We start from the raw sequence: 27,161 nt of genomic DNA, 5'->3' as shown, positions 1-27,161 counted from the left end.
TTTAAGATTTTAGCTCATACTACACAGCAAAAATCGTTTACCACAGGTTAAAGGCACTATAGCACGTGACGATAGCAGAATGCTTTTGGTGGTACATGGAACCATTTAAATGTAAAGAAACATTCTTTAAATAATCATATAAAACAGGTCTTCCATCACAGTGAAGAACTTAACTTCACAAAAAATTATTTATGCTATCAAATCTTTTAGCTGTGGTGGTTCTATATACATCCATTACCTTTACTGAAGAACCCTCGTAGTACATAGTAAAATGCATATCCCCCCCCCCCCCCCCAATTCATTTTTGAAGAGAAAAACTACTTACTAGTATAAATCAAAGCTTAACATAAGCTTAATTCTACCTCTATTTCTAATGACGTTAAAATACAGCTCTTACTAGTGAGGATTAAATTGTTACACGCAAAAACATCTTGCATGTAAAGTAAAACCTATTGTGATACGCGGGAAGCGAACGGGCACATGGAGCAACTCTCCAGAGAATCTACAAATGGTTAGAAATAGAGCGTCAGTTAGTTAAAATAAAGGTCAGTTAAAAATAAAAAAAAAATCATAATGTGAAAAAGACAAGTTTCCTTTTAAACCGTAGAATAAAAAGATGCTCTAGTAAAACTGATGAGCAAGAAATGCCTTGTTTATAAAATTCAGATTGAATTTTTACACTTGAAGACTTTATTTATTGTTAAAACTGTTAAATATTATACCTCAGGTTCCTACTGTCCTCATCATTTTTAGGTCCACCTGTGCTGAAAGGTACCACCCTGTGGTATCTGTAATGGCATTAGAGTTTTTAAATTTCCATGATTAAAAAAAACAAAACAACATAAGTCTTGTCTTTTATTGATAAGACAACAAGTATTGTTACATCGCTCAGGACAATGTGCGCTCCCGTTCCTGAAAAGCTTCTCCTCTAGGTGTTGTCCTGTGAGACCCAGCGCATTCGCTACTTTAACACAGACCCTCACAGTTGTGAAATGATGCGAGCGCGCACACACACACACACACACACGCACACACACACACACACGCACACACACACACACACTTAGAGACACTCTCCCTCTCTCTCTTACGGGCAGCGCTGGAGTTGGTCTGAGTTTTACAGTTGTGAGTGGGGTGGGTTAGAAGGGTCTTGGTGCTGCCCCGTCGCCGTGGATACGTCTAGTCAGACTCCGAGGAAGGACAGCGCCGTGTCTCTCTCCTCGATCAGCTCCGCTGCCGTGGCGTCCATTTTGCCACGAGAGAAGTCGTTAATCGGCAGACCATCCACCACCTTCCAGGACTTGTTCTGTAAGACAAGAGCGGGAAGACGTTAAAGGACCCACAGCCTTTAGTCCTTATATTTGTGTGGGTTTATGTACAAATAAGTCATAACTCATTTCTACAACCTCTGTGTGTCCCTTATTAAACAGGCTATTTTTTTACTGTGCCTTTAAGGCTGATATGTAAATCAGCTCGACTCCAATTGGCTGTCTTTTGTGCACCTCATTCAAAAAGCAGTTCAGGCTGAAACACAACTTCTGCAAAGAGGCGGAGCTAAACATCTGTATGCTAAATAGGTGGGTATATGTACATGTGTTTTTTCACCATGACATCACAAAAATGACAGGTTGAAGCAGCTTAGTTTTTATAAATGGACTGTATGAACTATGGACATTACTAGTGGTCACATACTACATCAAACTTTTATTAAAAGAAAAGCAAATATAATCTGTTTTTTCATGATACAGGCCCTTTAAATCATATCATTTGTCTTTTATAACTACTAAAAGGTGCAAGTCTGACTTCACCACTATACACGCTCGGTCACGCATGGCTGTGGCATCACTGGGGACTGAACATGCCATGGTCTGATGACGCTTAGAAGGTTGCACCATTATAATTGATTCTGGCATTTCGCCTATCAAACACGTTATCAGCACATTTTTATACGTCCAACAGATGGCGATGCAGAGAACAGCATACTGAAGGATATTTTTAGCCATTTTCCAGAAATTTTAAATTGATTTTATCACTTTTCTTTATAATGGACCAGAGCCTTTGTAATTATATGTGCTAGCATTAACTGCCATTTAATGATGAGAAGAGGGCAGAACTTTCTTTAATGATTAAATAAGTAATTAGTGATGTTTAATAGAGGAGATCAAACCTTGATCATGACAGGGAATGAGTACATGAGGTCATCAGGAACACCGTAGGAGTTCCCAGTGGAGTAGACACCCATGGACACAAACTCACCCTATATGTCAGAGAGAGAGAGAGAGAGAGAGAGAGAGAGAGAGAGAGAGAGAGAGAGAGAGAGAGAGAGAGAGAGAGAGAGAGAGAGAGAGAGAGAGAGAGAGAGAGAGAGAGAGAGACAGACAGACAGACAGACAGACAGACAGACAGACAGACAGACAGACAGACAGACAGACAGACAGACAGACACAGAGAGAGAGACACAGAGAGAGAGAGAGAGAGACACAGACACAGACACACAGAGAGAGAGAGAGAGAGAGAGAGAGAGAGAGAGACAGACAGACAGACAGACAGACAGACAGACAGAGAGAGACGCATGTCAACATTTCAGGTCAAATTACATTTTTTAAAATGTATTTATTTGTTTTTTTAAAGAGAAAGTAAATCAACACATCCTCCAGAGCAAAAACATGCAGAAGTGTGTTCTTTGTAACTTATTTAAAAATAAATAAATAACAAAACAACGTCATCTGACCGAGTTACACCTGGACAAACTAAATCAGAACATCCACCCGTATCAGTGCTTCTTTGCCTCCAACCTCCAAAACAGCAGGGCATCTGAATTGCTGTTAAACCTCTGAATACTACAGTGGAGTGAATGCAATAGGCTTCTGTCCAAAGCCCAGACCTACATCAAGGGTCCCGAACCAAATGTCCCGCATGTGGTCACAGATGGCCTTGGCGGCGGACATGGCGCTGGACAACTTCCTGGCTTTGATCACAGCAGCCCCACGCTGCTGCACCGTCTGAGGGAGAAAGAAAGAGGGGAGGGTGTGAGCAGGTCACACAAAGCATCAAAGCTCATCGAAAACTAATGGAACATTCTTTTTAGGGCACTTTCTCTTCTTACCACACATCTCCAAATTACAGCTGGCAGAGAATGCGAACATGAACAACAGGGTTGGGTTTAAGCTGTACTTTAAAGAACCGTTTGTATTTTATACCAATTTGTTTTGTGTCTGAATCTGCTTCTTTAGTTTTGTACTGGAGCTACAAGGCAAATGTAGCTAACAAGCAATGTAGGCTTATTCCCCCACTACTGCCATCATAAGATAAAAAGATAAGAAAACTTTATTGTCCATTAAATTTGCATGAAATAGAAATTTGACTTTGGCAATCTGGCACACACATACACAGAACAAATACTTAAAAACACACTTAATATTAAAATTATAAAGTTTATAAGTTCACATTACCAGGTTGAAGTGGCACAAATCCAATTTTTTGCCCTAATGTGACTCAGATCTGATGTTCTCAGGGCTGTATGGACAAATCTGATCTTTTCAAATCCCACCATAAGCCACTTTCGTATGTGGTCCTAGATCAGATACGTATCCAGTTTGTGGCCAAACGACCTTAATGTGACGCTCAGACTGGAATTAAGGTGTGTCCCCCCCACAACCCCCACTAAAAACAAACAGACAAACCACTCAATCACAGATGGCTTTTACCGCTTCGGTTATAATTCACACATGTTAAGTGTCTTTATCATGAAGGAGGAGTAGGATAAGACATTTATATCAAAAATATGTGAGGGACACATCTGGATCTCACACTGTGATACACTACTGAACGTTTAAAATGTTTCTTATGGTTCTTATACGAGAGCAGCGGAGCGCTTGTACCCCAGCCACATTTCTGACCAATTACCAAACAGACACATGTAGTCTAGTACACGGTAGCCGCTGCAGTGTAAACCAACTGAACCACATGAAAGAAACGGTGACACGAAACCCCAAACTCTGCTGCAGACTTCAGAAAACAAACTAGCTGTGTGAACAGCCTCCAAGTTATTGGAGTAGCACTCACTGAGATGAAGTCTCCCTTCAGCCAGGTGTCGTCCTTCACAGCGTCGAAGGCCGCCACCTCCTTGCCATGCAGGTCGACCATGGCGTGGTGGACATCCGGGTACTGCGTGGACGAATGGTTTCCCCAGATGATCACATTCTTCACCTTGTCAGAGGACACGCCAACACGGATCGCCACCTGCAGGTAGACAGAAGTACTGACAGTCAGTTCAGTTTAAATGCATCATATTCTATTAAATGAAATAAAAATAAATAAATAAATAAAAAACACCTTCATAATTCATTTTTATATGACTACTTTCTAAAATCTCTACCTCAAAGAATTAAACATGCAATATATGCTACTGTGCCCAACACAAATTTAGTGGAAACGCATATAAAACAACTGTTGATTAGCCCAACATTCGCTAAGAAAAACCAAAACCAGGGCAAGCACTGCACCTTGAACCTGCTGGAGTGAAACTGGTGGCTCTGGACAGATATTATTGGATTAACTGGTTAATAAGGTTAATTATTTAATATAACAAACCTGTGAGCGGGCTCTGTTGTGGTCCAGCCGAGTCAGGCAGGAGAAGTTCTCTTTAGGGATGGACGGAGCAGACTTGGAAGCGATCAGACAGTTTGTGTTGGCCGGGTTTCCTACCACAAGAACCTGAGAGAACAAGGGGGTGGGGGATGGGGGAGTCAGACTTAGATTAAACCAAACGGTAACAGTTTTGAACCATTTTAAAGCTCAGACAGACAAATAAAACAGATAAAAATAAGAGTCCTATAAACAAATAATGACTACACATTTAATAATAAACATTTCTTTAAAAAGGGACAGATTTGGGTTGCATTCCATTCCACTGGTGTGTCAAAAAGAAGGGCATTCACTGTTTTTGAGCTCAATTGCACAACAATGAGGCAGTAATCAGGTCATTATTGGGGGGAAAAAAAAGGTTCAATATTAAACCCAATTCTAAATTAACATTTCTTTTGAGTAGAAATGAGGCACTGATAAAAGAGTATGTGTGCTTTATCAGCAGGGGTAGGAATCAAACCACACTATACCATCACAGTACTTGAGCCACTATATGACTAGTTCAATTTTAGAAACATTAAGTATTGCAATTAGGGATCATAATCAGCACATTTTTGCTCAAAACAATCTGCATGTTTTTGTATTTTTATTAAATAACATTAAAAAGTCACTCAAGTTGTATTTGCTGCTCCTACACTTTAACCAAAATATCACAGCATATTACGCATGGGATAAATAGATAAATCTCCTGTTGCTTTCAATGCACCACTTTATTTGATTCATGCTATTTATACAGGCAAATGAAACGCCAGTTTGGCCAGTTATAGCGCAAACCGTGTTGTTTACAGTGTGACGTTTGCTACCAAAGTACTGGAGAAGTGTTCTTGAGTTACTGGCATTAAACATCTACTTTTAAAATCCATTTATAACAGAGAGCTACATACAGGGCAGTGTAAGGCAAAATAGTCCCCAAAGAAAAAAAAAAGTTTTTCAGTTTTACTACTGTTTCACCAGCATTAACAATACATTTAAACAATTAGATCTGCAGGTTTATTTACAGCGAATAATCTCACACCAAACCACTCTGAATGACCGTTTACATCAATTAAAGTTATACAGACATTAGTTGGGCTACAAATTTCCCCTCATTCCTTGACATTCCTTCCAAAATACACAAATTTTGATTTCAAAATTCAGAAATGAGCACCAGTTACATCTGAAAGTTGTCATTTAATCATCAGTACTGTGTATTGAAATTGCAATTATTATTTTTTCTTCCACTCACGATGTATCAGGGCAATACAACAGCCTATTTTCACATTAATTTCTGGGTAAAAGGAGAGACTTTTTGTGCATAAGCCAAAAAAAAAAAAAAAAAAAAAAGTTACGTTTCAGCGCACCTGCATATTTCTGACACAGCGGCACACACACACACACACACACACACACACACACACACACACACACACACACACACACACACACACTCTCTCTCTCTCTCTCTCTCTCTCTCTCTCTCTCTCTCTCTCTCTCTCTCTCTCTCTCTCTCTCTCTCTCTCTCTCTCTCTCTCTCTCTCTGTTCATCCAACTATCATTTAGTCCTCCTATATTCCTGCTTTTCATGCACACTAGACAGAAAACAATAGGATTGGTTAGAGGACTTCGCAGCCTTCTGTGCTGTACTGTAAAGGTCGATATCATTATAAACAACATCCTGTGCAGACTCACCTTGACAGTCTTCTTGGCATACTTGTCCAGTGCGGCTCCCTGTGTTTTGAAGATGGCTACGTTGGCCTTCAGCAGGTCCTTCCTCTCCATCCCCTCCTTCCTGGGCATGGAGCCCACCAGGATGGCAGCGTCCAGGTCCTTGAAGGCCACCTCCACTTTATCGGTGGGGATCACCTCTGCAAACATGAATTTATGATGAGCATATTTCATCCCAGATGAAGAAGTGCAGCGGTGGCCTGTTGGGCACCTCTAGTAATCCAAACTGATGGTGACAGTGACCGAAATATATACATAGCCGATAAGTTAGAGCACAAAAAAAACCCCCCAATGATTTATATTATATAAGCCTGCGAGTTTGAGCTGCTTATCCGAGTTTAAGTCTGACAATTGAGAACAGACGGTCGTATTTCTCAAATCACAGCTGACAACCGAGGACAATATCACTCATTTAGCAGCCGATACCATCTGAACTTTTAGCTCCTTAAAGTCGGTATCAGCCACAAAATTCACACTGGTTGGGCAATAGCTGTTAAACTCCTTAAAGCCTAGAGCCATTATTTGGTTATTAATTGTAGTTATTCATTTTTAAATCATTAAGGCTTCTTGCATAATGACTTATGAATTATTCAGTAAAAACCATAAAAATTACATACAACTTTGTTATGAGAGTAAGGAGCTCAAGCTCCTCCCTGGTCTCTGTGGCTACAGAAGATGAATAATTCATGCACCCGTGCAGCCAAAAATACCTCTGAGAAGGGCAGAGTGTCACTTTCCTTCAGAGGGCAAAACAATTCACAGGTATTATCCCCTTTATACACTGCATTTGACTCTAAAAGCAGAGTTACAGTTCCACTCTGGATCAGCGTAGGTGCTAAAGTACATTCTTCACTGATATAAATAGCTGACTGAAGTGGCTGTTTCCATTGTGCCATGAGATAATAAGGACTTGGCGATCTGATAATCTTTATGTCCAGCCTCTTTCAATTATAAGCTTAGACCAGAGACACAGTCAACTGAAAAGTGCGTAAAATAAATCAAATTAATCTTAGGATGCCAACAACAGTCACTTTAACTGAGTTGAATATATTTAGGCATTCAGGGAACTGACTGCTTTACCAATAATTAAATAGATCAATAAGCAATACTGATTCTTATTTTTATCTTATGATCGTCATCCACACTACTTAGACTGGCAACACAGTCAGTTGAAAAGTGAAAAAAAAAAAAAAAAAAAAAAAAAAAAAAAAAAAAAAAAAAAAAAAAAAAAAAAAAATCTGTGAAACTTATTGAGATGCAGTCAACGGCAAACGTGCACTCAAATAGCCAACTTCCCCCGCTGTCCCTAAAACACTGAGGACTTGGCTGTCTTCCACAGCCCTCTCCACATGAGCACTTTGACGGCCTGCTCAGACTGATTAGTGTCCTGCATGGTCATTAGTGAAAAGCCTTTATCAGAAAGGACTTCAGTCATTGCCCAACGTTTATGGTGTCATCCATCCTTTGAACTCCACTTCCATATTGTGGAGTCCACATCTCTGCTCTGACTGACCCAGGCTCTTCAGAATGGACCAATCAGAAAACTGAACTGGTCACACCCACTTTACCTCCCCCACAGCTCTCTACCCAATGCAGGCAGAGCACGTGAAGGGGCGCTACACATTAAGTTACACATTTTCGGCACATTTTAATACACAACTGCTGCTAATTTGTTGAATTTAACATGTTGGAAAAAATAAAATAGTATATAATACATTTTTAAAAATGCAAAATATGCAGAAGTTAAGGCAGATTTTATATTTCATGTTTCTTTTTCCACCACATTGAACTTATGCAGAAAAAGGCCTTGTTGAAGTGAGTTTCCTGATTTTCACTCAGCAAAAACAATTTGATCAAGGTTGTTCAAACTTTGGCATATGCCTGTGCACTGGTGGTTTATATGGGTGAGGTAGGTCCATCGCAAAGAGCTGATCCAGACTCGGACCTGTTCTCCCCCATCATCCACTGATAGAAAACTGCCTGAGCTGCTTCAGTAATCTTCTCTGCTGAAGGCTCCAGCCCAGTCAGTCACTCCTTAATCAGCACTTAGTGGGTCCTACAACGACGATAAACCACTTGCAACAGCAACAAAGAAATGCTGACCTGATACCAGCGTCAGAAATGATCAGGCGCAAAGGGCAGACAATTCAGACGGGCACATGGGGAAACTATGAATTAAAGTCACTGGTGATTAAGAACATTGCTATCAATCTAATAAATCACAGCAGATTTTATTTCCACCTGCCACGCTATTCTTCGCTTCTCCTAGAGGCGGGTGATATGGCCAAAATACATCACGGTGCATACATTGTACCTTTTTTCACAATAGCCATAATGCAAAATATTTTTAATTAAGCTAGAATTTAAAAAAAATATATAACTGAATTTCAATGATATTCAAATTTCAAGTAGATTTTCACTCTGACAGAATGGCCACTAAGAGGACTGCAGAAAGACTTTCATTATGATAGTCGTGGGCAATATGGCAAAAAATATATTATCACAATACGTCTAGACATTTTCATGGTATGTCATGACATTCGTTTTATTTTCTATATCCGAGAAGTTGGAATGGACAAAAAAGAACCAGTAGTGCTCAATTAAGAAAAAAAATTTATGTATATTGAATTAATTATGCCCTCTTTGCATTGAAACGTAGTTGTTCAATGGTCTAGAAGCATTGACAATATCCTCAATATGCTCAGAAGAGCTTATAGGGACATACTGTGACATAATTAACCACAACAGCAATAAATATCCAGTCAAGTTGTCCAGTTCCATTTCAGAAATCGTGATACTGTAAAACAGACATCTCTGAAAGCACCAGTAGTGCCACATTTAAAAGCTTAAAAAACTGGTCAAAACACAAAATCAAGATACTTCAAGACATTTTCACAATACTTAGGTTTTCTGAGGCTAAATGTATCATGATGATAGATACACTGCCCACCCTTACACTATCACCACCTACCACTAAGAGAAAAATGCCCCCATAATGCTCACCTCTGAGCAGTGGGAGAGCGCAGTCCTGCAGCTCCATGACGACCCCATCCAGGACGGGCAGCATGGGCGGGATGTCCAAAAGCACCAAGATGATTGGCTGAGGCAAATGAGGAGAGGGAAAAACAACCTCCTTAGAGACTCCGATCTCTCAAAGCTACCAAACACGCACAGCACATTTACCAGCAACAAAGCTGGCACCCTACATGTTCAGAAAACTAAGAAATATTTGTGGTCGTAATGCAGTAAAACCACAGTCTGTGAAACTAATGACTTCTACTGAAACACTTTCCTACCTGCGACAGCACTCAGCATCCCATCAGTGTCAATTCAGAAACAGTCTGGGTCTGATTTGGACTAGGACTGTGTCGTTTTGCCTCACTGAACGCAGCGTTTGTACCGTTTCACTTCTTAATTTAACATTTCTAATCATTTCAAAGACTGAGGTCACCTAACAACGTTCAAACTGCACCAAAAATAGTCCACTTCATCATGATTAAAGCGTTCTCTGCATTGTAAAAGGGTACTTCAGATTGATGGAGAACTTGCTGTAGACAGACCATGAAAAGGGTTCTATATAGCACTAAAAAGGGTTCTTATATTGTTACAGGCTTGACATCACAACAGTAGCAGAACCCTTTTCAAAAACATTCTACATAGAGGCATCTTCAACTCATTCTCAATCAATCAATCTAAAGAACCCTCTCATAATGCAAAGAACTCTAATCATGCAAAGGATTCAGCGAGTGTTCATGGTTCTATATAGAACCATTTTCTTTAAAATAAAGAACCTGGTTCTACACAGAACCATTTTCTTCACTAAAGAACCTGGTTCTACATAGAACCATTTTCTTCACTAAAGAACCTGGTTCTATACAGAACCATTTTCTTTACTAAAGCACCATCTTTAACAGTGTAGACTACTTTTTGAAATGTTTTTTATATCACCAAAATGGTTCTTTAGTGAAAAAAATTTTTATTTAGAACCATAAGTTCTACATAAAATCATTTAATGATTAAATGGTTCTTTGCATGGAGAAATGGTTCTTCAGATTGACGATTGTGTTGCATACAGTTCTACCCAGACTACTTTTGAAAATGGTTCTATGTAGCCCCAAAAAGGGTTCTTCTATTATAACAAGCTTGACACCATTACAACCACAGAACCCTTTCTGGAGCTATATAGAACCATTTTCAGAAGAATTCTATATAGAGCCATATACCACACATTCTCCAACAATCTGAAGAACCGTTTCACCATGCAAAGAACCATTTAAGCATTAAATGATTTGATGTAGAACTTATGTTTCTAAACAGAGCGATTTTCTTTACTAAATGACCATTTTTACTCTACACTCTTAAAGACTGTTCTTTAAGGGTTCTTCAGTAAAGACAATGGTTCTATAAAGAACCATGAACACAAAAACCCTTTGCATGATTAAAGGGTTTTTGCACCAAAAAAGGGTTCTTCAGAATGTGCTGTAGATGCTTCCATATAGAACCCACCTGAAAAGGGGTCTATATAAAGTAGCATCCAAAAGTGTTCTATTGTTACAATGTCAAGCTTGTAACAATAGAAGAACCTTTCTGGGTGCTACATAGAACCCTTTTCAAAAAGGTTCTATATAGAACCATCAGCACATTCTCCATCAATCTGGAGAACCTGATGCAAAGAACCCTTTTATCATGTAGTTAAAGGGGTTTTTTGTGTTCAAGATGTTATAGAAACATTTTCTTTACTAAAGAACCCTTGAAGCAACATCTGTTTCCAGGCTGATACTCCTGTGTTCCCTCACCTGGTCCTTGCCGAACACATCTCCTTTGGCGATGCTGTACAGCAGAGAGTAGGCAATCTGGCCGGCAGCGCCGGTCACCAGCACACGGATGGGCTCAGCCTGTGGAAAAAAGCAGGACACAGGGACAAAAACTAGTGACCTACTTAAATCAATAACATCACATCACACGGCCAGTGACGCACTGTGCACCGACGAAACTGCACAAGAGCCACTGCCTGTCTGCGCTGAAGCCAGAGTCGGTTTCCTATTCCAATTTCCCCGTTCCACCTTAAATGGTGCGGCGATTACATTCTGGCGCTTGAGCTTGAGGCACCGGAATGTAACCGCTGCGCCATTTAAGGTGGAACGGGGAAATTGGCATAGGAAGCGGACTTCAGCTTCGTGGCTCCAGCTCACGGACCAACGACGGCAACACAGCAGCCTCGAGGTGCCACATCAGCGCTAACTCGCCTAACGGAACGCAGTCACGGTCATTTTCAGCCGTTAGGGAGGAAAGTCCTCAAGCATCCTGAGCCCTTTCACTTTCATCGCCTGCAAAACAGGCGGAAACAGAGGAAGAAAATGTCCTCTAGCTTTCGCTACAGCTAGGCGGCCAACGATAAAGCTCGAAACAGTGATTATATTCGCAATAATAAACGCATTAGGCATATCTAACATTAATACTTCACCGACCACAAGCCATTCAAAACGACACACGGCCTCGGTTTTAACGGGCAAAGCCGTACAAATCATCCCATATTCAGCCAAAAACGCTGTTATCCGCCTCTCACCATGTTTTAAACCTTTCTTCGTTTAAGATGGAGGTGCAACGTCTGGGACTTCAGCTCTCCCACTGAGGAGGATGGGGTCACCTCTGTTCTTGTACCGAAATGTCAGAGCTGTATATTGCCAAAGAGGCTCCTCCTGTGTGCTGGGATCTGTAGTCATTCTTCTCGGAATTCTGCGCTTTTCAGCGTCCAAGGACGTGCTCGACAAAGACTACATTTCCCATGAAGAACCGCGCCAGCGTCAGGCTATAACAATACGAGAACGCCACGCCCACCCCGCTACCATATATGGAAGGTGCGTCCGTTGACGGTTGAGATTTGAAATTTGACCTGTAGTCGCTGTAATTCCGCCATGTTGGTTAGCTGATTGAGACGAGTGGCTGTATTTCGGTATTTCTGTATTTCGGTATTTCGATACATAAACGCGTCCATAGCTTGCATTTTGTTCTTCCATGAGGGCCACTTTTGAGTGTGTTAAATACACAATTATAGTTTTCAGCCATAATTCATTTCATACGTGACTGTTTTCCAACCTCTTTCATTAGAATTAGTAGGTTATTTTAATCATTGAGCTTGTTGTATGTAAATAATGACCTCTGTTCTGAGGTCATTACAGTCTGTGCCTGTATTGTGCTTTCTTGGAAAAGCAGCCTGGGCTGAAACACACTCTTCCTGTTTCAATACCGGTTGTAACATGCCCGCATGGGCTTGGCCTTGCCATTTCCCCCAGGGGAATCTCTGGTGCCATCTTAAAGGAATAGTTTGCCTAAATATGAAAATAACACGATTTATTATTTACCCCAGATTCAGTTGATCACCCTAGACATTAATGTCTGACATGCTTCTTTAGTTTACAGTGGGAGAAGCTAGGTCAACGTCACCAATCTCATCTCTGTAAATACATGCTAAAATCTTCATTTATTTGCTTCAAAAATCTATCAAAAAAACTACGTAAACATTTAAAAAATATATGTAGTAATGGATATGCATAGACCTTTACATTATGTCCCTTTGTCGCACTATTCTGATTTTGAACTGATCCACAAGGCGAGGGGGTGTATTACCTCAAAATGTCACTATGTAGGTGTCACAATGGTTGTCCTCCTCATAACAGTAAGCTGTGGCTAGTATTTGCATCTTGAATAACTAAACCTACAAAATGAGTTGTTGCGCTCTATTTTGTGTAAACAGTAAACAAGAAATGACCAAGATTTTCTAATGCAGAAATAAGCAAACTGTGGCTTTCACACTGAACTACAAACTAGCAAGAAGGCAATTCAGCAGTGTAGACTATTGTGCAAAATCTCTGCAATGATAATTTTTCACCTGACTATTACAACGAAGGTTGCAAAAGGGATTTTCTAAAATCTGGAGTTGCTCAAAGCCAATGGTTGAGTAGTGCAAACAATGGTTTGAAGTAAGCTTTGTTCACTTTTTCCTCAAAACACCTTTGTAACCGCCTTCAGATTCAATTTGTTTAATTGCTGGTATCAATAGCTCTCATTCCCCACAGCAGAGATGCTCAGCCTCTGTTGGCATCACCTGGCCCCAAGTACAGCACCAAATTCGCATCCCAAGTACAGCACCAAATTCGCATGTGTAGTCGCAGGTACGCTATATTTCCAAAAGTATTCACTCACCCATCCAAATAATTGAATTCAGGTGTTCCAGACACTTCCATGGTGACATTTATAAAACCAGGCCTGCAGACTGCTTCTACAGACATTAGTGAAAGAATGGGTCGCTCTGAGGAGGTCAGTGATTTCCAGCGTGGTACCGTGATCGGACGCCACCTGTGCAACGAGTCCAGTTCTGAAATTTCCTCACTACTAAATATTCCACAGTCAACTGTCAGTGGTATTATAACAAAGTGGACGCGATTGGGAACGACAGCGACTCAGCCACGAAGTTGTCGGCCACGTAAAATGACAGAGCGGTGTCAGCGGATGCAGAGGGGTATAGTGCGCAGAGGTCACCAACTTTCCGCAGAGTCAATCGCTACAGACCTCCAAACTTCATGTGGCCTTCAGATTAGCTCAAGAACAGCATAGAGAGCTTCATGGAATGGCATTCCATGGCTGAGCAGCTGCATCCAAGTCTTACATCACCAAGCACCATGCAAAGAGTTGAATGCAGTGGTGTAAAGCGCCTCCACTGGACTCTAGAGCAGTGGAGACGTGTTCTCTGGAGTGACCAATCACACTTCTCCGTCTGGCAATCCGATGGATGACTCTGGGTTTGGCAGATGCCAGGAGGAGGGTAATGGTCTGAGTGTATTGTGCCAAGTTTCCAAAGTTTGGTGGAGGGGGTTATTATGGTGTGGGGTTGTTTTTCAGGAGATGGGCTCAGCCCCTTAGTTCCAGTGAAAGGAACTCTTAATGCTTCAGGAGATCAAGAGATTTTGGACAATTTCCTGCTCCCAACTTTGTGGGAACCTTTGGGGATGGCCCCTTCCTGTTCCAACATGACTGTGTGCCAGTGCACAAAGCAAGGTCCATAAAGACATGGATGTGCGATTTTGTTGTGGAAAAACTTGACTGGCCTGACCTCAAACTGATACAACGCCTTTGGGATGAATTAGAGCGGAGACTGCGAGCCAGGCCTTCTCATCCAACATCAGTGTCTGACCGCACAAATGCGCTTCTGGAAGAACGGTCAAAAATTTCCATAAACACACTCCTAACCCTTGTGGAAAGCCTTCCCAGAAGAATTGCAGCTGTTATAGCTGCAAAGGGTGGGCCGAAATCATATTAAACCCTGTGGATTAAGAATGGGATGTCACTCAAGTTCATATGAAGGCAGATGAACGAATACTTTTGGAAATAAAGTGTATGCTTGGCGAATCACTGGTGGGTCCAGAATCCAGCCGTGGCACTTCTTCATCAAAATCGTAATTGGACATTGTTTTGATTTTACGGGTACACATAGCTTCTCCACCAAGTTACCTTACACAAGGTCTGTGTTTTAGGAATATGCGTAGCCCCACATTCGGTTGTCTTACACAGAAAGAAACCACATATTGTTGAGGTAAAAGTGTTAATCACAAAGACTGCCCCTCCATTCAGCTTTGTGGAGAAGTTTATTTTTGTTTCTGATAGACTAAAGTAAGTCATATTATCTTCTAAACCACATTGATTTGTCTGCATAAAACAGTACATCTGGATGCCTTTCAGCGGGTTGAGAGACAGTTTGAGCCTGTGTTTAGAGTAGAGATGAATTTGTGGCAGGTTTGTTAGTAACACTGTAAACTTGAAGCACATTTCAGATCTCAATCTCAACGTCCTGGCTTATTGACTGCATGTGGGGTAAATTATAAACCATGTTCATTTGATTTTTTGCTAGTCCTATGAAGGCTGTTCCATTTTAGCTGAGTGAAGTTTGTTAGATGGGTCCTCACAGAGATCAAGTGTCGACTTCGGCAGCAGAACTTGCCCAGAAGTCTGACACAGTTACATTTTCAAACCCTTCAATAATGGTTTATAAGCTATGGTAAACTACTTAAAAAGTTTTACGTTACAAAAGCAAAATGATGAATTTGCTGGGCTTTGTTTTGCAAACTGCTCCATCGTTATCCATGACTGCTGATACACTGTCATGCATTTACTCTGCTAGCTCCCTAGTTAGCATTCTAAAGACTACACCATGGCTTTACACCAAGTTTAGAGCTAAACAAAGCAATTTTTCAGAATATTTTGCAAAGTTTGCATAGCTACCCAATTAGCTCACTGAGACTAACCTGCATATGTGAGATCGTCATGTCCATAGTAGGAACTATAGGTCTAAGCTGGTTTTGTCTGTGACAATCGCTGCTATTGTGTCTTGTGGTAAACAAACAAAAGAAAATATTCTAATATGGTCTAATATGACATTTACATATGATCCTCTGAATCACACGGTTGTACTATTATTTTCATCATGTGGTAAGAAACGGAATGCATGTGATGGTATAACTCTGCTCCAGCCATGTTTGAATGTTACACATTTCTATGCTTTCCACTTTCGTCCCTCTCAGATGGTTGAACACGGAACAAATAATGATAATAATTATACCGTCTGTCTCAAACCCAAGATCAACTTACAATTTTCAACAATAGAGATACAAGACATACACACACACACACACACACACAATAAAGCTAGTGCGGATAGGACCACACTACACAATAACCAGATATCAGGACATGATATATAGTACTCTGCAAAAGTCAAGACCAACCCTCATTTACTTAATTTCCATTCAAAACAGTAACTAAGTAAAGGTTATTAATTTTTCCGGAGATATTTTTGAGGAGATAAGATAAAAAATGAGGAGGAATGCATTTGTTTTTCTCCCTGAGACCCACTTACAATGTTTATGAGCCAAAAACATGGACTATGAAAGATTTTGGCCTTCTATAAATTCAAGTTTGTTAATTCAAAGCTTGAACAATTCAAGGATTCACATCCTACTTTTGCCTTCTAATTTTCCCCCCTGAGGTCTTATAATGTAGTAGTTGTAAAACAGGCATAATTCATTTTTACATGATCATTTTCCAACCTCTCTTTATCCCTTAGACTTAACCAGTTTTATTTTTGTGGCTGTGCCTCTGAGACTGATAGATGTAAATGTCTGCTCTAATTCTCTCCTGTTATTATGTCTCATTCGGAAAGCACACTCTTAATAACACCAGCACCTGAATAGGCTTGTTAACACCATTGAGCCACTTGCCTAATATGATGTCGGTCCTCTGTGTGCCACCAAAAGAGCTCTAAATTATTATTAATAATAATAAACATAAACAAGTGTAGTTCCTTTAGCAAAAGGTGTCGTTGCCAAAAAACCATGGACCCCTAAACAAGGAGAAGAACGTTCAGTCACCCATCGCTTTATTTTGCAGTCATTTCATTAACTTTTTAAAGCTAACTTATTTTTGTTGTATAACAATGAACATATGATAACACAGCACTGTTTAATGCAAAAACAATCGCTTTATAAGTACTTTTTGGTCTCCAAATTACCACTGAGTCATATTTAGTGCAAATCCAGTGGCGCCTTCTTATCACGCTGTGGCTGAATCCCAAATGGCTCCCTGCTCCCTACATAGTGCACTATGTAAGAATCTGAGTACTGGATCCTGCAAGGATTCAGCAACATCCATAAATGATGCACTATTTGGCTGTAGAGGCTAGAATTTCTACACATCCATAGCCATCACACTATTTAGAGAATATAGAGTCATTTGAGATTCAGCCTGGGTTTGACGGGCCGTCTGACTGATACACGGACATGTGAAGCCTTTAAATCATTCAAGTGATATTCTTTAGTGTTTCATACTGCCCTTTTACAGCGAATCATGGTGTAAATACTTTTTTTAGCTGGCTGACCAGCCTAGTTCTAGTTAAGAAAATAAGGTGCCATCTGCTCAGTCTTACTTCATCAGTGCTGGTTTCTATCAGCAGCATCAAAGTCAAAGATTATTCCAGTAACAGCACAAGGATTTTTGGGCCGTGCTGCAGTAATACAGAGTTTGCTAGATTGTCTTCTAACGCAGCTCAGCCAATCAGATTTTAGGATCAGAACTATCAGTTTTATTGTCAGTGTTATTCACTTCATTTAGTCATAAACTTTTGGTGATCAGTGTACAACCCCGATTCCAATGACGTTGTGTAAAACATAAATAAAAGCAGAATACGATGATCTGCAAATCCTTTTCATCCTATATTCAACTGAATACACTACAAAGACAAGATATTTAATGGTCAAATGGATAAACTTTATTGTTTTTTGCAAATATTCACTCATTTTGAATTTGATGCCTGCAACACGTTCTAAAGAAGTTGGGACAGGGGCGTGTTTACCACTGTGTTACATCACCTTTCCTTTTAACAACACTCAATAAGCGTTTGGGAACTGAGGACACTGATTGTTGAAGCTTGTAGGTGGAATTCTTTCCCATTCTTGCTTGATGTACAGCTTCAGTTGCTCAACAGTCCGGGGTCTCCGTTGTCGTATTTTGCGCTTCATAATGCGCCACACATTTTCAATGGGAGACGGTCTGGACTGCAGGCAGGCCAGTCTAGTACCCGCACTCTTTTACTATGAAGCCACGCTGTTGTAACACATGTAGAATGTGGCTTGGCATTGTCTTGCTGAAATAAGCAGGACGTCCCTGAAAAAGACGCTGCTTGGATGGCAGCAGATGTTGCTCCAAAACCTGTATGTACCTTTCAGCATTAATGGTGCCTTCACAGATGTGCAAGTTACCCATGTCATGGGCACTAACACACCCCCAGATCATCAGAGATGCTGGCTTTTGAACTTTGCGCTGATAACAATCCGGACAGTCCTTTTCCTCTTTGGCCCGGAGGACACGACGTCCATGATTTCCAAAAACAGTTTGAAATGTGGATGCGGCAGACCCCAGGACACTTTTCCACTTTGCGTCAGTCCATCTCAGATGAGCTCGGGGCCAGAGAAGCCGGCGGCGTTTCTGGGTGTTGTTGATATTTGGCTTCGCTTTGCATGGCAGAGTTTTAACTTGCACTTATAGAAGGAGCGACGAACTGAGTTCACTGACAGTGGTTTTCTGAAGTGTTCCTGAGCCCATGTGGGAATATCCGTTACAGAATGATGTCGGTTTTTAATGCAGTGCCGCCTGAGGGGTCGAAGGTCACGGGCATTCACTGTTGGTTTTCTGCTTTGTCGCTTACTTGCAGAGATTTCTACAGATTCTTGGAAACTTTTGATGATATTATGGACTGTAGATGATGAAATCCCTAAATTCCATGCAACTGCACGTTGAGAAACGTTGTTCTTAAACTGTTGGACTATTTGCTCACGCAGTTGTTCACAAGGTGGTGAACCTCGCCCCATCCTTGCTTGTGATGACTGAGCCTTTCCGTGATGCTCCAATCATGACACTCACCTGTTTCCAATTAACCTGTTCACCTGTGGAATGTTCCAAACAGGTGTTTTTTGAGCATTCCTCAACTGTCCCAGTCTTTTGTTGCCCCTGTCCCAACTTCTTTGGAACGTGTTGCAGGCATCAAATTCAAAATGAGTGAATATTTGCAAAAAACAATAAAATTGATCTGTGTGAACATTAAATATCTTGTCTTTGTAGTGTATTCAATTGAATGTAGGTTGAAAGGGATTTGCAAATCATTGTATTCTGTTTTTATTTATGTTTTACACAACATCCCAACTTCATTGGAATTGGGGTTGTATATGAACACATTAGTTTTCATGACAACATACAAAGAACAAATGTTAGAGTCTCAAAACAGGTTCTTTTTGCAGCTTAGTGCCCGTATATTGATTGTATTGACTGAAGACTGAACGCTGCGATTTTGAAACTTTTAAAGTGTATACGTACTCAAACTCTTTTAAAGTGAGATGATAAGAAATTAATGTGTTGCCACATGAAGCTGTTGGTGTGATGGCGTGGTGTAAAGGAAGCATGCAGAGGGATGCTGTTGCACTGGCCCTGTGTGTGCTTATCCACTCCATTTCACTAGAGCTGGATTGGATAGCGACCATGGCTCATGGTCCCATGCCAAAGTGTAATCTCAGTCAGGTACAGTCAGCTTAAGCCCAAATGATCTGGACATCAGATGGCTCTTTAAGTCCATTCGGGCAGATGTACTATGACCAGTGTGCTTAACACTTAGACATAGACGGTATGATCAGTAGAAAAACTGAGCCAATCTGAGCAAAAGGCTTGCAAGGATATTTTTTCCACATTCTCAAGGCGTGTCTTACAAGTCGCATTTTCTGCTTCTGATGATCCAGTTAATCCCAATTACTCCTGTGGATGTTTTCAGATCTGAATCCAGAGTGGAGCTTGATTTTCTCCTCTCTCTCAAAGAGGAAAGCTACAAATGCTGTTAATCTGATGTGGTAGTTTTGGTGTCTGTCAGCTCTTCCAGGTGGTTGTTAGGAGTCTCGTTTTCTCAGTAGCTTTTTTTTAACTTCAATTTCGTAAACTTTTTTTTTTGGGAACTCATTTCCGTTGTCAAGAAGCTGTTGCTCACAAAAAGAAATAGACAAAAGGAAGAACATTTGCAAATCAAACAAAGAAGCTGCGGGTCTTTCTCAGCACGATGGACTGGCCGCCCCAGAGTCCAGACCTCAACATCACTGAATGTGTTTGGGATTGTTTGAAACGTCTAAGACTGAACTATCCCCACAGATTTCTCTGAAAAACTTAAAGTCTCCTGAAAAGAACGAATGCTGTAATAAAAGTAAAAAGTGGACAAACTAACTACTGAAATAATTATATTTTGTTGTTGAAACTTCTGTTTCAATTTCTGTTAAATATGTTTTCTGCTTTTTCTTAATCTGAAAAATGTACTTACTGGCTGTTTTTTAAATGGAGGATCTCTACCTTTTGCACAGCACTGTACATATACAGTCTATACATGTATATGTGTATATTTATATAACACAAATTTATTTATTTTTTTAGAGTACTTGATATCTTTTAGCTAGTTTGAAGAGCAAAGCTTGGTTCTAGATTTCACCCGGATTGGACCCGGACACTTGCAGAGCAGGTACTATTTGGGTGGTGGATCATTCTCAGCACTGCAGTAACACTGACGTGGTGGTGGTGTGTTAGTGTGTGTTGCGCTGGTCTGAGTGGATCAGACACAGCAGTGCTACTGGAGTTTTTAAAACACCTCAGTGTCACTGCTGGACTGAGAATAGTCCTCCAACCACAAATATCCAGCCAACAGCGTCCTGTGGGCAGCGTTCTGTGGGCAGCGTCCTGTGACCACTGATGAAGGACAAGAGAATGACCAACACAAACTGTGCAGCAGCAGATGAGCTGTCGCCTCTGACTTTACATCTACAAGGTGGACCGACAAGGTAGGAGTGTCTAATAGAGTGGACAGTGAGTGGACAGTGTTTAAAAACTCCAGCAGCACTGCTGTGTCTGATCCACTCGTACCAGTGCAACTCACACTAACACACCACCACCACCACCATCAGTGTTACTGCTCTGTGAGGGTCCATGGGGTCCTGACCACTGAACAACAGGGTAAAGAGGGCTAACAAAGTATGCAGAGAAACAGATGGACCTGTATGGCAAGTGGAGCTGACAAGTGCAGAGACAGATTGTTTTTAATGTTGCGGCTGATCGGTGTAGCTTCACCTGCACCAAGAGAAATTCCTTGTAGATTTACTTTGACTGCTACAGTTGTGTTTTACTCATCGCAAAGCAGAGCAGCATATCGCTGCTGTCGGGAACCTCGTATCTCCATTTTTGTAGTTTTTCACTTTTTGACATAATTTGAAAAAGCCTGTTGCTCTTTATATGGTCTTTAAATTCCATGATGAATGGACCAAAAGAAACGGCCAGAAATGACATGGAAAAAAGTCTGGTTCCATTGACTTACACTGAAAGTAGAGAAGGGTTGTTCCTTCCCCTGTGAAGTTGTAATTTTGGAGATACGAGATTTTGTTCTGACAGCAGCATCATGTTAGGTTGAACATTCTCCTGAACTGACAGTGAGGTCTGCAGATCCTTCTGTTCTGAGCAGTTAGAGAGGAGATCGGTTTCATGGCAGGTTTGTCATTACATAACCGTGTGCTATTGAGAGAGAAGAGGGAGTGAGGGAGTGAAGGAGGGAGGGAGGGAGGGAGGGAGGGAGGGAGGGAGGCGCAGAATTGGTGCAGAATTAGAAGCCCAATAAAACGCTGCATTCCCAAACTGAGCTGCCGCTGTTCGCGGTGCTGAAACACCAGTCGGTAAACCTCTAAACGAGTGGACGAGGGTCTCTGAGCCTTTTCAGCTTATCGTGCATTATAGAGGAGCAGATCAGATTCCCAGCACACGCAGAAAGAGCAGCCCGTTCAGCCCGAGCGCAGCGCCGTGGGCTCTGAGAACAGGGGTGTAGGTATGTGCCGGTGGGATTGGGGGGGGGGTGCTGATGATATGTATCGTTATATAAAACAGAGCATGTCTGTGGTGGTCTTACCTGTGCTGAAGCCGCCCGGACAACCAGGTACATCGCGGTCAGAAGCGTCAGCATTGTTCCTTATCCCTCCTTCTGTTCTCCTCTCTCCTCTCTCTCTCTCTCTCCCCCGTGTAACGGGGGTGGGGGGTGGGGGGTTGGGTGATCTCGAGCAGAGCGTGCAGAAAGACGCAGGGCGGTGCAGCGCGCGAATCCACAGCGGAGTGTGCCCACCGTAGCGCTCTGTTACCCCCGGACTCCCCCTGCCGCTCCTGCAGCGCCGCCACTCGGCCGCTCCGCTCCTCGCCGGTAAGGAGCTTTGAGGGACTGAAATAGCGGCTTGGAGTGGAAATCTCTCTCCGGCGGGGGCGCGGTGGGGCGGGGCAGGGGCGGGGGCGGGGGGGGGGGGTGTCACTGTGCTGATCCACACTGCAGAGAAAAACACACATAATAATAATAATAATAATAATAATAATAATAATAATGATTATTATTATTATTATTGTTGTCGTTGTTGTTGTTGCTGTTATTACCCCACTAGTACCACTACTGTATATATATATATGTATAGTAGTGGTAGTATATATATATATATATATATATATACAGTCATGGCCAAAGGTTTTGAGAATGATACAAATATAAATTTTTACAAAGTCTACTGCTTCAGTTTTTATAATGGCAATTTGCATATACTCCAGAATGTTATAAAGAGTGATCAGCTTAACAGCAATTAATTGCAAAGTCAATATTTGCCTAGAAAATGAACTTTATCCCCCAAAACACATTTCAACTTCATTGCAGCCCTGCCTTAAAAGGACCAGCTAACATCGTTTCAGTGATTGCTCCATTAACACAGGTGTGGGTGTTGATGAGGACAAGATCAATCTGTCATGCTTAAGTAAGAATGACACCACTGGACACTTTAAAAGGAGGCTGGTGTTTGGCATCATTGTTTCTCTTCTGTTAACCATGGTTATCCCTAAAGAAACACGTGCAGTCATCATTGCACTGCACAAAAATGGCCTAACAGGGAGGAGTATCGCAGCTAGAAAGATTGCAGCTCAGTCAACAATGTATCGCATCATCAAGAACTTCAAGGAGAGGAGGTTCCATTGTTGCCAAAAAGGCTCCAGGGCGCCCAAGAAAGACCAGCAAGCGCCAGGACCGTCTCTTAAAAGTGTTTCAGCTACAGGATCGGGCTACCAGCAGTGCAGAGCTTGCTCAGGAATGGCAGCAGGCAGGTGTGAGTGCATCTGCACGCACTGTGAGGCGGAGACTCTTGGAGCAAGGCCTGGTCTCAAGGAGGGCAGCAAAGAAGCCACTTCTCTCCAGAAAAAACATCAGGGACAGACTGATATTCTGCAAAAGGTACAGGGAGTGGACTGCTGAGGACTGGGGTGAAGTCATTTTCTCTGATGAATCCCCTTTCCGATTGTTTGGGACATCTGGAAAACTTGTTCAGAGAAGACGAGGTGAGCGCTACCACCAGTCTTGTCTCATGCCAACTGTAAAGCATCCTGAAACCATTCATGTGTGGGGTTGCTTCTCAGTCAAAGGAATCGGCTCTCTCGCAGTCTTGCCTAAAAACACAGCCATGAATAAAAAATGGTACCAGAATGTCCTCCAAGAGCAACTTCTCCCAACCGTCCAAGAGCAGTTTGGTGATCAACAATGCCTTTTCCAGCATGATGGAGCACCTTGCCATGAAGCAAAGGTGATAACTAAATGGCTCAGGGAACAAAACATAGAGATTTTGGGTCCATGGCCTGGAAACTCCCCAGATCTTAGTCCCATTGAGAACTTGTGGTCAATCATCAAGAGATGGGTGGACAAACAAAAACCTACAAATTCCGACAAAATGCAAGCATTGATTGTGCAAGAATGGACTGCTATCAGTCAGGATTTGGTCCAGAAGTTGATTGAGAGCATGCCAGGGAGAATTGCAGAGGTCCTGAATAAGAAGGGTCAACACTGCAAATATTGACTTGCTGCATTAACTCATTCTAACTGTCAATAAAAGCTTTTGTTACTCATAATATGATTGCAATTATATTTCTGTATGTGATAAAAACATCCGACAAACACACATAAAAACCAGAGGGCAGCAGATCATGTGAAAATATAATATTTGTGTCATTCTCAAAACTTTTGGCCATGACTGTACTAGGCAAGGCAGCTGTCATCTTGGAGGTGTGTTTGGGGTCGTTATTGTTTTGGAAAACTGTCATGCGGCTCAGTTTCTGAAGGGAGGGGATCAGGCTCTGCTTCAGAACGTCACAGTACATGTTGGAATTCATGGAATTCCCTCAATGAACCACAGCTCCCCAGTGCCAGCAGCATTCATACAGCTCCAGACCTTGATGCTACCACCACCATGCTTGATTGTTGGCAAGAGACAGCTGTCTTGGTGCTCCTCACCAGGGCACCACCACACATGCTGGACACCATCTGAGCCAAATAAGTTTATCTTGGTCTTGTCAGACCACTGGACATGGTTCCAGTAATCCATGCTCTTGGACTGCAAGCAAGCAAGCAAGCAAAATTTATTTATATAGCGCTTTTTACAACAGGTGTTGTCACAAACCAGCTTTACAGGACAATCAGTATTACAGAGAGAAAAGACAAGTAAAGAATAGAAAAGAAAAGAAAAGAAAATCCGGGTCCAAGCCGCCATGAGCAAGCCAGCGGCGACAGTGGCAAGGAAAAACTCCCTAAAAGAGGAAGAAACCTTGAGAGGAACCCAGACTCAGAAGGGGAACCCATCCTCCTACAGTCGACACCGGATACATTATTAGTATAAAGTACTACAGTACAAAGTGGGAAAAGAGAAGATCTGAGGGTGAGGACTGCACAGCGATGTAAAGCAAGAAGCTCAGTGGTGGTCAAGCCAGTCCAGAAGGCTGGTGAGCAGCGGCACCCAATCAAGGCAGAAGAGGCAACAGCATCAGATGCACAAGATGGGCAGCTGATCAGCTCAGCAGAGAAAGGAAAGAAAAACACAGAGAGTCAGTTCTGTAAAGAGTGACTGACCACAGATTACAGTATAACAGAGCAGCAGAGACTCCAGCAGGTCTAGATCTGACAGGGAAGACTAATCACCGAAGGCTTCACTGTACAAGTAAGTTTTTAGCCTAGACTTAAAAACTGAGGCTGACTGCTTGTCTTCAGCAAACTGTTTGCGGACTTTCTTGTGTGTCAGCTTCAGTAGAGGCTTCCTTCTGGAATGAAGGCCATGCAGACCAGATTGATGCATTGTGTGGTGTATGGTCTGATCACTGACAGGCTGACTTCCCACTTCTTCAACCTCTGCAGCAATGGTGGCTGCTACGCCATCTTTGTGGAGAGCAACAATTCTATGTCTCACATCAAATGATTTGAGACGACAAATTTTGCTCCCCATTCGCACTAGGAACCTTGTAATTCTAAGGAGTCACATGACCCCAAGGAGGGTGAGCAACACAATTGGGCACAATTTGGACATGTTCACTGTGAGGTGGACTCACTTGTGTTGCCAGCTATTTAGATATTAATGGCTGTGTGTTGAGTTCTTTTCAGAGGACAGTAAATCTACACTGCTATACAAGCTGTACATTGACTACTTACATCCAAGTTTCATTTCTATAGTATTGTCCCATGAAAAGATATAATACAATATTTGCTATTCACTTTTGTGAAATACTAATATATATATATATATATATATATATATATATATATATATATATACTGCTCCAAAAAATAAAGGGAACACTCAAATAACACATCCTAGATCTGAATGAATGAAATATTCTCATTGAATACTTTGTTCTGTACAAAGCTGAATGTGCCGGCAACAAAATCACACAAAAATCATCAATCATCAACCAGTGGAGGCCTGGATTTGGAGTCACACACGAAAAACACACGACAGGCTGATCCAACTTTGATGTAATGTCCTTAAAACAAGTCAAAATGAGGCTCAGTATTGTGTGTGGCCTCCACGTGCCTGTATGACCTCCCCACAATGCCTGGGCATGCTCCTGATGAGGTGGCGGATGGATTCCTGAGGGATCTCCTCCCAGACCTGGACTAAAGCATCCGCCAACTCCTGGACAGTCTGTGGTGCAATGTGGCGTTGGTGGATGGAGCGAGACATGATGTCCCAGATGTGCTCAATCAGATTCATGTCTGGGGAACGGGTAGGCCATTCCATAGCTTCAATGCCTTCATCTTGCTGGAACGGCTGACACACTCCAGCCACATGAGGTCTAGCATTGTCCTGCATTAGGAGGAACCCAGGGCCAACCGCACCAGCATATGGTCTCACAAGGGGTCTGAGGATCTCATCTCGGTACCTAATGGCAGTCAGGCTACCTCTGGCGAGCACAAAATGCCACCCCACACCATTACTGACCCACTGCCAAACCGGTCATGCTGAAGGATGTTGCAGGCAGCAGATCGCTCTCCACGGCGTCTCCAGACTCTGTCACGTCTGTCACATGTGCTCAGTGTGAACCTGCTTTCATCTGTGAAGATCACAGGGCACCAGTGGCGAATTTGCCAATCCTGGTGTTCTCTGGCAAATGCCAAGCGTCCTGCATGGTGTTGGGCTGTGAGCACAACCCCCATCTGTGGACATCGGGCCCTCATACCATCCTCATGGAGTCGGTTTCTAACACATTCACATTTGTGGCCTGCTGGAGGTCATTTTGCAGGGCTCTGGCAGTGCTCCTCCTATTCCTCCTTGCACAAAGGTGGAGGTAGCGGTCCTGCTGCTGGGTTATTGCCCTCCTATGGCCTCATCCACGTCTGTCTCCTGGTAGCGCCTCCAGCCTCTGGACACGACGCTGACAGACACAGCAAACCTTCTTGCCACAGCTCGTATTGATGTGCCATCCTGGATGAGCTGCACTACCTGAGCCACTTGTGTGGGTTGTAGATTCCGTCTCATGCTACCACGAGTGTGAAAGCACCACCAACATTCAAAAGTGACCAAAACATCAGCCAGAAAGCAGAAAGGTACTGAGAAGTGGTCTGTGGTCCCCACCTGCAGAACCACTCCTTTATTGAGTGTGTCTTGCTAATTGCCAATAATTTCCACCTGTTGTCTGTTCCATTTACACAACAGCTGTGAAATTGATTGTCAGTCAGTGTTGCTTCCTAAGTGGACAGTTTGATTTCACAGAAGTTTGATTTATTTGGAGTTATATTGTGTTGTTTAAGTGTTCCCTTTATTTTTTTGAGCAGTGTATATATATATATATGTATACACACACACACACACACACACACACACACACACACACACACACACACACACACACACACT

General features: G+C 42.1%; 1 protein-coding gene across 2 annotated transcripts; it reads right to left on the bottom strand.

Moving 5' to 3' along the window:
• Positions 1-842: 842 nt before the first annotated feature.
• mdh1aa (malate dehydrogenase 1Aa, NAD (soluble)) lies at positions 843-22,125 on the bottom strand. Of its 2 annotated transcripts, none has more exons than XM_037543827.1 (9): positions 21,875-22,125; positions 11,148-11,246; positions 9,355-9,451; positions 6,316-6,491; positions 4,594-4,716; positions 4,066-4,242; positions 2,889-3,002; positions 2,168-2,257; positions 843-1,306 (listed from the first exon to the last, which is right to left on the bottom strand). In XM_037543827.1, the coding sequence occupies exons 1-9, from the start codon at positions 21,926-21,928 to the stop codon at positions 1,184-1,186; spliced, it is 1,053 nt and encodes a 350-aa protein (XP_037399724.1). In that variant the 5' UTR covers positions 21,929-22,125; the 3' UTR covers positions 843-1,183. The 2 variants fall into 2 exon arrangements, with proteins under 2 accessions (XP_037399724.1, XP_017571995.1); XM_017716506.2 differs by lacking the exon at positions 21,875-22,125 and adding an exon at positions 11,918-12,069.
• Between the last annotated feature and the right edge of the window lie 5,036 nt (positions 22,126-27,161).

Source organism: Pygocentrus nattereri, chromosome 12, assembly GCF_015220715.1.
Source record: "Pygocentrus nattereri isolate fPygNat1 chromosome 12, fPygNat1.pri, whole genome shotgun sequence".
Lineage (NCBI taxonomy): Eukaryota > Metazoa > Chordata > Actinopteri > Characiformes > Serrasalmidae > Pygocentrus > Pygocentrus nattereri.
The sequence above is the reverse complement of the archived record's forward strand: the minus strand, read 5'-3'. Positions and strand labels throughout refer to the sequence as shown.